This window comes from Gadus macrocephalus, chromosome 10 (genome assembly GCF_031168955.1).
Source record: "Gadus macrocephalus chromosome 10, ASM3116895v1".
In the NCBI taxonomy this organism is placed as follows: Eukaryota; Metazoa; Chordata; class Actinopteri; order Gadiformes; family Gadidae; genus Gadus; species Gadus macrocephalus.
The window spans coordinates 5,097,258-5,109,654 of NC_082391.1; the positions used below are offsets into that span (position 1 = coordinate 5,097,258).

The 12,397-nt window shown below is 45.2% G+C and overlaps 1 protein-coding gene across 1 annotated transcript in view; it reads left to right on the forward strand.

The window, feature by feature from the left end:
• The window catches only part of LOC132465507 (gamma-aminobutyric acid receptor subunit alpha-2-like), a 30,942-nt gene extending 20,603 nt beyond the window's left edge, over nucleotides 1–10,339 (forward strand). The window contains exons 8-10 of the mRNA XM_060062182.1: nucleotides 5,524–5,676; nucleotides 7,915–8,117; nucleotides 9,510–10,339. Of these exons, the coding sequence (XP_059918165.1) occupies nucleotides 5,524–5,676; nucleotides 7,915–8,117; nucleotides 9,510–9,812 (659 nt within the window). The 3' untranslated portion in view covers nucleotides 9,813–10,339. The remainder of the gene's footprint in view (nucleotides 1–5,523; nucleotides 5,677–7,914; nucleotides 8,118–9,509) is intronic.
• Nucleotides 10,340–12,397: the final 2,058 nt, after the last annotated feature.

Genomic DNA, 12,397 nt, shown 5'->3' on the forward strand with positions numbered 1-12,397 from the left:
TGTTGCCTCAAGGCTGGCAGGGGTTCCCCATTGGCAATCGTGCAGCAGGTGTGCTGGATAAAGCTGATGTAGACAACTTCTCCCGGTGTTTGCCTTTTGGGGACAGGCCGCTGTCCATGGTGCTGATCTCTCTCCACACTCGGCTGGAGCCGGTCTGTTAGTTATTGTGTATCAACAGGTCTCACCCGAGGAGAAGTCTTGCTCTGAAATCTCACGCTCTAAGGAGTTGAGTTTTTGCAGGAAATTCTGCCCTCCTTCAGCTAAATATTTTAGATAACACTAGCTACGCCTTCTGTAGTCTTTCCAACACAATAAACTCTTGCCGGGCACCCTCTCACTAACTCTCTCCAACTCTCACTTACATTCTCACTGTACCCTCCCTACCACAACTCGAGAAAACTCGCACAAGAAGTCTTATTTATCTGTTGGGATCCTTTACACCATGTTGTCAGTCACTCATAACCACGATGGTGGTTGTGAGTGACTGGAACGAGCTGTTTTAGAGGACGTATGTTGACAGGGCTATGTTGCCAGGCAGGATTACGTTGCAGCTCTTAACGTGGAATGCAGCGTTCTCACACAATACTGAACCCATTTCAAAAAACTGCAAATTTTAGAACGATAATGATAGGAAAGTCTTCGAGACAAATCTATTGTCATTTGTAAAAGAGGTTAAATTGCATAAAAGCACTTAATGAATTTGAAGCTCTTTAGTAACGAGGTTTGACGTCATAATGTTAACCCTTATATAAAAATTGAATAATAGTTTTGGTTCTTGAAAGGAGCCATGTGTTCTCCCTCCCGCTCTCAGACAGAAGGGGCCGCAGCAGTGAGACTAGGTCATGTGTGTGTTGTGCGTTATGTGTTACTGTACGTTACTGTGAGCGTCCCCAGTCCATACCCACTACCTGTAGCTATGGATTACCATGCTCTGTGTTCCCCTAGTAAATGAATGCCCCAGTGAGAGAATCACTGGCTCCATCACAGCCAATAACTCATCCTTTTAGCTCAACTAAATGCTATTATATAGGATAAGAGGCGTGCACTGGGGCACGGAATAGAATGCATTTACATCTGCCAATTATCCTTCTCATTGTTTTTAGGTTTAACTAGTCAAGCCGCGTTCCTTGTTTAGCTGACAATTAAATGAATCATTAATTACGACAGTGTCAGTGTTGTAGAGTGTGACGTGCGAGGCAAACTAGGTCATTTGGCACGGATGAATGTGCTCCCAGGCTCGTGTGTGTGTGTGTGTGTGTGTGTGTGTGTGTGTGTGTGTGTGTGTGTGTGTGTGTGTGTGTGTGTGTGTGTGTGTGTGTGTGTGTGTGTGTGTGTGTGTGTGTGTGTGTGTGTGTGTGTGTGTGTGTGTGTGTGTGTGTGTGTGTGTGTGTGGCACACATACATACGACTGTGAGCGTGGCGACATGTTGATGACACCTCTGTGTTCAGCTGCTCGCTTTATTTGCGGTCCGCTGAAGACCCACATCCTATAAGGACGCAGTCTTTATGTTGCTCAAGTGAAATTGCAGGGAATGTCCCTCTCAACCGTACAGCGGAGTACTAAAACAGCCCCTGACTGTAATTATACAGAGTGCAGGTATAGAGCGTGAACAACAAATCCCTGTCAAAAAACTAATATTTAACATTGCCTGCGAGGCAGCTAAAGGAAGCTGCCTCCTTAACATTTACCATTTAAAGGCAAATTAACTTTTTACCTCAAAAGCACATTTTTATTATTTATTTGACAAGGTGTCCAAAAAAACAGTTTTCTTTCCTGAAATATGGCAGAACTGTTCTAATTATCTTAGCTGGAATGCTTATTAAACATTCCCTTTCATCAATGAATTCTGTCCCAGCTCCACCGGTCCTGTCGAGTCATGGGGGTGTTGGGGTGAAATATTAATTAAGGAGGCGCCAGGAGACCCCAGGTCTGCCCTGGCTCCCATGTAGTCCGTGTTACTCCAAGGTTTCCCGGAGTCAAATCAGGAACGCCTAGAGTGTCTTTCAGCGCACGTGGGCCTGCGCCGTGCAAACAAGTCTCCTCTGCGCTAGCGGGAGAGCTAATGCCAATCCCAGAGAACCAGCTTTGACCCCCAAGTCTTTCATATCAAACTCGGCAACCAGCAATTCAGCGCCCTTTCTACCAGCAATAGCTTAGCGTGAGGTAGCCTCTCAGCAATGACCGAGCTGGGGAACTGGGGAACCGGGGAATTGGGGACCCTTCATCTACCATAACCTCAAAGCCTCATACGCTTCTCCTTTTTGAGACCAATTTGTTATGCTTATTTTATTCTCTACAATGTCTGCAGGTGTACATCATCGTACGACATTGATCGGCAGGTAAATAAACTAAAAAAGGAACTGATAACACACGCTTCTCTGAGGGGGAATACACAGCCACCTTCCATGACTATGGTGCTCCTCCTTCCTGTCCTATCCTCCTCCTCCCCCTCTTTTTCACTCCTCCTCCCCCCTCTCCTCCTTCTCCTCTCCTCCTTCTCTTCTTCCCTCCTCCTCCCCTTGCTCCCCCTCTTCTTCACTCCCCCTCTTCTTCACTCCCCCTTCTTCTTCTCCTCCTCTTCTTCACTCCTCTCTCCTCCCTCTTCTTCCTTCTCCTCCCCTCTATACACTTATCCTCTTCCTCCTCCTCTTCCTCCTTCTCCTCCCCCTCTTCACTCCTCTTCCTCCTCCTCCTCTTCCTCGTCCCCACCCATTCAGAAGGCAGCCACCGGGACCAGGCATGCTAATTAAATTAGCGGCGATAAGGAGCTCCATAGGCTACACACAACGTACTTATCCTGTCTCTGAATTCCATCAGGGCTAGTGTAGGCATTAGAGTGCATTTCCTGTGTGTGTGTGTGTGTGTGTGTGTGTGTGTGTGTGTGTGTGTGTGTGTGTGTGTGTGTGTGTGTGTGTGTGTGTGTGTGTGTGTGTGTGTGTGTGTGTGTGTGTGTGTGTGTGTGTGTGTGTGTGCGAGAGCAAGTGCATCAGTTTGTTTGCATGGGGAGATACTTAGGCTTAATGTAACTATTCAAATGCAAGCTGCACAACTTGTGTGTGTGTGTGTGTGTGTGTGTGTGTGTGTGTGTGTGTGTAAAAAAAGGGCTTAAGAAATCTTTTGGGATTAGCTCTTGGAAGAACCCCCCTCCACCTCCAGCACCCTCCTCTTGACACACACCACCCGCGGCTAAAAGAGGACTTCCCTGTTTGCCAAGTGGCGGTGTGTGTGTGTGTGTGTGTGTGTGTGTGTGTGTGTGTGTGTGTGTGTGTGTGTGTGTGTATGTGAGAATGTCTGTGCCTGCGTGAGTGTGTGTGTCGCTATGTGTGTATGTGCGTGCCCTCCTGCGTGTGTATCATGGCCTTCGTTTTGGAAACACGGGCAAATGAGCTGTGTTTCTCTGTGCCGTTGCCATGGGTAACACATCTCTTCCCTCGTCTCATGTCTAAACTTGGCTTCTCTTTCGGAAGGCGTGTGTCGCTGTCGTCGACGGCAACACCGGCAGTGTTTCACGCAGTTGTCAAGAAGCGACGCGGTATGACTGACTAAGCGCAGAGATCACACCGTGTAGGTTCTCCGATCAACGTATTGATTATGATATTGATATGAGAAGAGCTGAGACAGGATTCACTTTAATGTTAAACAGGATTGCGTTGTTGCTTTTGGTGCGTGATCTTTATCACGGTTTAATATTTATCTAAAGTGCTTGCGCTCAAAATACGACTCGGTGTACATAAAGGGAAGCGGAAATCCACTGTGCTGAATTTTGACTTTGTAGGATCGCCCCCATTAGTTGTATTCAGTTTGCTGCGAAACATCACAAGAGAGAGGTACAGGTATGAAACAGAATACTGGGCTGTGTGTGTAAATAACCCTAGTCCTTCGTTGTTCTGTTCTTACAGTGAGGGGAGAAATACTCATGCAAACGAGATGTTATGAAAAATAAGTAACTCTGAAAAAATTAAAAGATATATGATGCATCATTGGTTCAAAAAATAAACCCCATTGTGGGATCTATGGAGACGGGATTCCAAGAACACACGAGCAGCTACCGTCAAATTTGCCATAGTGCCTTCTCACTTAGAGACCCATGGATGGTTCCCCTGTGCTGTGTTTCTCTGTGGTGTTCCCGTGTATACAACGGCAGAGGCACTCACCTCGCTCCACAGAGACAGACCTCACAGAACGTCTGCACTCCACTGGCCTGTGGCATTAATCACAGATTTGGAAGACAGCTTTACCATAGATGACATGATCATGATCGTGCATGATATATTTAGCTACTGTATAAAACCAGTATCTACTGTACATTGTAAACTGTTAAGTATACGATGTACAGTAGATACTGAGTAGCAATCTGCAGATAGGTCAGACATTCCAGACGAAACAAAAGCTCTGAAGCGATGATTATTCGTATTCTGCTCCTCTACTTAACCTCCTCGATCACCCGAGGGTGATCGAGGAGGTTTTTCCAAGGGTGACCTGATAGACGCAAGCTTATACACATCGGCACGCTATCACCACACATAACTGAGCTGAGACAATGCCAGCACGCTCGGATGGCGAGGTAAAGCCTACAATGCAGAGGGTTCGGAGTCACTGGAACCGTTGAAAGAAAAGAACACACACACACACACACACACACACACACACACACACACACACACACACACACACACACACACACACACACACACACACACACACACAGCTTTCCTATTAATAACCACAAAGCACATAAAGCTCTCTCGCATCAGTGTGCACCGTTTCCCTGATCGACTGCCAATCAATATCCACGGGCAGGTCTGAACCCGCAACACTCCTCGCCTGTACAGCCCTGTCTGCCTGCTCCTAATGTATGTACATATATAACAGCCAATCAGAGGCAGGTGTAGATACTCCATCAGGACGTGTCTGGGATTGTCACATCCTCCGATGGCGAGATTCAGTAAGAAGTCTTCTTCTTGTTCCTCCTGCTCTTATGTCCTCCCGCCTTGTTGAGTTCCTTTGTTCCGACATTTCCATGGGGACATGTTTCCATGGGGACCATCTCCTGTCAATCCTATTGTTGGTCATGGACTCCTTGGAGACTTACTTGTTTAAATAGAGGTTTAATATAAAGAAATGCTACATGTAAGGGATGAGAGCGAAATAAGAATAATTGGATGACAATACTTTGATTCTTTGATAGTAGTCAATAGTTAATGACTAGTACATAATTGCAAGTTATTACACTTATTTTCTATTTACATTATTGTTGCAGATGTCTCCATGCAGAGATGATCAAAATTATTATAAATAAAACGGGGACATTTTTGGATTGTATTTGGGGGATACCGTTTCTCTCTTATAAATATTCCGGCATAACCTTTACACACATATTGCTATCAAGCCTAGAACCATCTGCATATTTTGCAAGGATTCTATTATATCCCATGAGAGATAAGAAACCTCCTTTCAATGAACATCATAATTGTCATTCAAATTTCAATGTCCCCCCCTTCTACCCCTGCTCCACCTTGCAGGTGAATACACCGTCATGACAGCTCATTTCCATCTGAAGAGGAAGATCGGCTACTTTGTGATCCAGACCTACCTGCCGTGCATCATGACCGTCATCCTCTCCCAGGTGTCCTTCTGGCTCAACAGAGAGTCGGTGCCGGCCAGGACTGTGTTCGGTGAGTAGGCGTCACTCCTGCATGACTGACACGCCCAAACCAACAGCTTCACAAGTAACAGCGATGGGAATATGCAAGTTATGAATGACAAACATGTACAGAAGATTAGATACAATAAGTGTGAAGAAATGTGAGGTATTAAATGTAAATGAAAGATGTAAATGGGAACATTGGTTGAGGGAGTCATTATTGAGTCTTATTTAGTCTTGTATAGTCGTGATCAAGCTCAATCCTCCCACATACAACGTTGTTTTAGGATAGCTCACGTGACAAGATACCGGCCTGAATCTTGAATCAACGCCTGATCTCGGTCAACACACCAAGGCAGCTAAAAGCGGAACTCGCCTAATACTTGTCCAAATGAACCAGCGATCACTGTGCACACACACACACAAACACACATTGCAAACATGGAGGCTTGAGGTTTGTTTGCCAATCGCCGGGCAGACAAAGCGGTATCTGTTTTATATTCATCTATTCTGGGTCAGGGGTGACAGTCAAATCCACTGCAAAACAAAAATAGAATAAATCTCGGATATTTTTCATAGTTTCAAAATAACACATCTTACGTTGACGTTTGTGTGTTTGTGTGTGTGTGTGTGTGTGTGTGTGTGTGTGTGTGTGTGTGTGTGTGTGTGTGTGTGTGTGTGTGTGTGTGTGTGTGTGTGTGTGTGTGTGTGTGTGTGTGTGTGTGTGTGTGTGTGTGCTCTGATTGTGTATGCTTTGATTATGGAATACAAAGGGTGTGTTTGGCAGGTCCGTGCTGGTTTCTCTGCTCCCGCAATCTGTTCTATTTGAGCGCTCCCTTTGAGCATGGCAAAACGTCTCGCTGCTAACATTAACGCTGTTCTGCCAAACACCTTATAGGTACGATTAGATAAAACTTGAATTGTGTTCACCCACCAGAACCTCCATCTCCAACTGTAGATGATTCCTTCATTTAATTTAAAAATGAAACGTCAACACACAGTCTGCATGGTAGAGTCCTACAAATGTAACCATGGTGAACAAGGTTATGGGATTTTGCCAAGCCATGATAAAGGCTGCATTGACAGCGTACAGGAAACATCAATACTAACACACTGCACCACGCATAAATATGTATTTCAACATTGCCTTGGATGTCGTTCCAGTCCTGCTCCCTGGGTTTACCACTCTTATAATATTAATACCGAGATTAAAGTGGACGTAACCTCGAGACAAGAGACAAGGGAAGCGTGTGTGATGTTATTATGTCCCAGAGCACGCCTGCCTGGCCGTGCTGCTTGTTATTCACCAAGAATGTCAACATGTAAACCACACACACGCCTCAGTGTACACGGGGCAGAGTGACCTATCGCTCCAGTTGTTTATAAGTCAAGCAGAATGAATGGCCGCCTTGCACGTGGCAGCAGCACAGCGCCTGTAGAAAGTACAGGTATGGAGATTCACGGGAGCACGTTTTGTGTGTAGGAAATGTGTAGACTATGAATACTAAAGTATCCCCACCGTCCCGCTTACTTCCACTGCGGTGGTGCTGCTGAAGGTCACTGGTCAGGGAGGGCTAATAGCAAACCGAGGCTCTGGGGACACTGGAAGCACAGCAAGGCAGAGCTAAGAGTGCAGCGAGAGAGAGAGAAGAAGTCATATTTATTTTTACCCGAGGAGCGGAGCAGTGGCAGGGCCGTGGGCGGAACCGGTGAACGATCCTGTTTTATCCGCGTTAATCCTCAGGAGAACGAAATGTTGTTGTTCGTTTTTTTTTTATCACATGTGTACTTTAAGCGCAAGGTCGAATCCAGCATTCAAGAAAAGGTGATGCCATTGTCCCTGTTGTTGTCATTGTTCTTCCTTTATGTCTGATACTGCACTTTGTACTCGCGCTCTAACATTCAAATGTACAACCCCCCCCCCCCCCCCACCACATTTGAGAAAGTACATATGAGGAAAACACAAACGGCCCTGTTGTTCTAACGCTGAATGGAGCCTGAGACTCTGGCATTTCATTGCTGTTGCTTTAATTGTTGTGAATATGACAAACCATCTTTAAAAACAGCCACATCCTTTGTTTAAAAATGATGCATCTAAAAATAAAGGCATTCAAATTTACTACCGGTCCTCCAAATCTTTTTATGATGGTCCTTAAAACAAAAAAGGTTGGGTTAGCTCTGCTCTAATGAACACAAATGCTTTCCCTAAAACACACAGAGATTTGGCGAATCCCCTTCTCTTACCGGGTCACTTTCTCTCTGATCCCAGGTGTAACCACTGTGCTAACGATGACCACCCTCAGTATCAGCGCGCGTAACTCGCTGCCCAAGGTGGCCTACGCCACCGCCATGGACTGGTTCATCGCAGTCTGCTACGCCTTCGTCTTCTCCGCCCTCATCGAGTTTGCCACCGTCAACTACTTCACCAAGCGCGGCTGGGCGTGGGACGGCAAGAGCATCATCAATGACAAGGTGACCGCGACCAAACCCAGGACACCCAAAGGCTTTTGCTCCTCTAGGGATTCAAACTCAAGAGCTGGCCGTTTGTTTGGCCAACATGTTCCATTCTTAAGATAGAATGAATTGACGTCACTCACTGCGCTCTACGAAATTGCTTTTTGGTTTAGGCCGCCATCAAATAATGACAAAGCGTCACATGTACACACAGAGTAAAGAAAGGATTACAGCCATGTAGACAAGGATTACAAAAGGCGCTCTTCCATCAAAGTCAATATTTAGAACAAAACTTCACTTCATGTATGCACTTATTGAATGTTGTACGTCCTAGCTCTTAATGTATGCACTTATTGTATGTGGTAATTCCTTGGATTCTACTAAGTTGTCTAGCATCTTATTCTAGCTATATTTGTTGTATCCTGGGAATGGTTTAACCTAGTGATTGATAGTGCTTGCCACTTGGTTCAATAAACATCCTTACTGTACCGACAGCGATATATTGTTTCTCCTTCTTCTGAGAAATGTACTTATTGTAAGTCTCTTTGGATAAAGGCGTCTGCCAAATGGCCTAAATGGAAATGGAATTGGAATCTGATCCGCTCCACTATGTTGACATGTACGGGCGCTGTATGGAATACACTGTCTCTTTTTGGGGAGACAGTGGTGGACATGTCAAGCAAGACTAAGAGTATGCTCATGACTACCCATAGGGTTTTGTCTAGGATATTTTTTCCCATAATACTACCGTTGGAGCTGCCTAGCTAGTTTGGCATCACCATGATCCAGACGTCATCATCACAGAGCCCCCCGCCTTACAACCCTGTTTGAAATGTACCACCAGCCCACGGGTTCCTCTGTGTCCTCATGATCTCTAGATCCCATATCATGCTTTTTTGGGTTAATAATTGGATTTGGGGGTAATACTAGAAAACGGTTAAAGTTGTTGTGTGTGTTAGAAATTCCCCTTATTGTTCATTTCTGCAAAACCAATTTCAGCATCTTTCAAAAATGTTTGGTTTGTTTTGTATCATGTCGCTTTATGACCCCCCTCCCAAGTAGCCCAGTCTGCTGTGATTGGTCGGCACACCTCTAAGTGTGCCGTGGCCAAGGGGCTGTTCCTTGCTGGAATACGGATGGCGTGGTCACACTAGCCAAACGTTAATCTAGACTTCAGTATGCAAATGAGCTCGGGCACGGGGCCGTGGCCCTAGTGTGAGTGGCCCCTTAGACGCACTTACTGAGGGCCGTTCTCGGTGGGCGTGAATACTCCCTCTGACTCAGGCTTAGATTTTTCTATTTTAGCAGACGTAAAAAATGTATACATACGTCATATAACTAATAGCAAAGGGGAAAAGTTGAAAAAGCATGATATCACCCCTTTAAACACGTCCATTGGTCCGTCCACAGAAAAAGGAGAAGGCTTCTGTGGCGAAGAAGAACAACGCCTATGCTGTAGCTGTGGCCAACTACGCGCCCAACATCACCAAGGACCCCTCCATGCTCCCCACCATCGCCAAGGGCAACGCCGCCGACCCCCACAAGGCCAGAGCGCCCGGGAAGACCCCCGAGAAGACGTTCAACAGCGTTAGTAAAATCGACCGGATCTCCCGGATTATGTTCCCGGTGCTCTTCAGTAGTTTCAACCTGGTGTACTGGGCGACGTATCTGAACAGAGAACCCGTTATAAAGGACATGGTACCATCCACCTAAGAGGCCTCTTTTCTTTATTTTTTTCACTCGGGTACTGGTTGGTGGACTCAAAAGACATGCCAAATACTGCTTCCAGCAACCGCACACACACAAAGAGTTGAGTGCTTGGTTACATTGTGTGAGCCTGTGGCATCTCCCCTTTTATAAACCACTGTCTGCAGCACTTTTGAAAAACACTGCTTTTGTAAATGTGTACTTATATTTATACTCACGTTTTAATTGTTATATAAACGTATACTGTGTGGTTACATCTATTAAATCTATAGAGTGACAGTCTTTGAACGTATGGTTGCAGTTAAATGTCAAAGGGAAACTGAGACGTATTTGCTGAGTGATTGTTTGTAAGTGTTTAAGTTCTAAGGGAGGGGGTACAGGTACTGAATACATGACTATTTAACAGTGGCCTGGCTTTTTTCTGTCCAAGCCAATACAAAATGATACTTACTATTCTTCTGGTTATGGTTTTATTCACACAATGACCTCAGGAAATGTCAACCCTTTGAGTTCATTTCTGCTTCAGAACAATTTCTACTCCAAATCAAAACCGACTCATAATACTACTCATATTTGGATATTATTTGATTCGCTATATAAAATGGCAATAAGATATAAAAAAAAAAACGAAAAGTAAGTCTCAAAGTATCATCCCGCTGCAATACATTCAAGTAGTAAAGATGTAGTGTGAAGAATCTCATGGCATCTAGCGGAACGTACTTGGCAAAGGTTTAATATAATATTCATACGTTTCTTTAAATACGTTTATAATCCAGTAAGAATAAGCATCGTTGTGTTTTATTTACTTTAGAATGAGCCCTTTATGACTACATGGGGAGCGAGTCCTCCTCTACGGGGGGCACCATGTTGCAACGCCATGTTTCTACAGTAGCCCAGAACGGACAAATAATTCCAGAGAGGACAAGTTTTCAATTCATACAAAAACAATGTTTTGGGCTCTGAGTTTTAGGAAGGAGGGGGGGGGGGCATGTTATGCCCATGGCTACCACCCAATTTTATGACCCATGCTCCACACACCTTGGCATTTAACTAACGTGTTCGAGAAGCGCCCCGTGCCCACTACCTCCGTCCGTTGACTGATCCCCATTGACTTTGAATGGGGACGGACGCGCAATGCATTGTGGATCCGTCCGTTCCGTTGGAGCCTTCGGCTCAGTCAAGAAGTTGAAAAATGTTCAACTTTTTCGGCAGCGACGGATCCGTCATCCAATCAGATCGCGTATGCAAATTTAAGCACTGTGACGCGACTCGGGCTCTGACGATACTGGAAAGCGGGAAAGCGGGTCATCTTGCATCGCAACAAGCAGGAAGTAGCGGGAAGAACCCGGCGAAGCGATTTGATTGGCTGACGGATGCCTCTGCAAAGACAGTCAGCCACGCCTTCCCACATCCGTTGACTGACGGAGGTAGTGGGCATGTAGGGTTACCCTACATGCCCACTACCTCCGTCAGTCAACGGACGTGGGAAGGCGTGGCTGACTGATGGGGGAGTAGTCTTTGCAGAGGCATCCGTCAGCCAATCAAATCGCTTCGCCGGGTTCTTCCCGCTTCTTCCTGCTTGTTGCAATGCAAGATGACCCGCTTTCCCGCTTTCCAGTATCGTCAGAGCCCCAGTCGCGTCACAGTGCTTAAATTTGCATACGCGATCTGATTGGATGACGGATCCGTCGCTGCCGAAAAAGTTGAACATTTTCCAACTTTCTGACGGCGCCGAAGGCACCAACGGAACGGACGGATCCACAATGCATTGCGCGTCCGTCCCCATACAAAGTCAATGGGGATCAGTCAACGGACGGAGGTAGTGGGCACGTGTCCGAACAGATTAACCCTCGCCCGGACGCGCCTCATATAGCCTGTGAGGATGATGCACCTTCTATTCACGGAGGCATCCTGTTTCCTAGGATTCAATTAGAATGGAGCTTCACACACTTTGTAATTCAAGTGTAAAATGGTGCAGCAAATGGAAGGTTGCAGATGAGATGGATTATGATTGGGTGTGGGTGCTTTAAAAAATGAATTCATGTGCGAAAGTTGGTGTCCAAAACAAAACTTTTGTGAAACAACTGCTCACTGAAATATAATCAAAAGTAACATTTACGTACCGCAGTGCAAGTTAACATTGGCTTTTAGTGTTGATTGCTATCGAGACAAATGATCAACACAACAGATGGTGATGATGATCTATGAATGAAGTTTTTTTGCAAGAAGACTGTGTTGAGAAACACAATAAGTTGTTATCTCCGCCATGTGGTGCAACATGTGCAGTGTCCATGCTGTCTATGAAAATTATACCTGATTGTGATTTTTTAAACTGAAAAATCAACCTTGATGTGATTACAACTAATGACGCTTTTAAAAACAATGGCAACAACCGCACCGCTAGTGGCCACCTACGTTTCACACACTGGACCTCTAAGTCATTTGACTACAGCAGAACATATGTATAACATATACATCAAACATAACCTATGATAAACTAAAGACATTCCAGAGTAGACAGACTATCCTGAATGTCCCCTGCATCAAAAATAAAATATATTTATATTTTATATAAATTATTTTAGTATCTT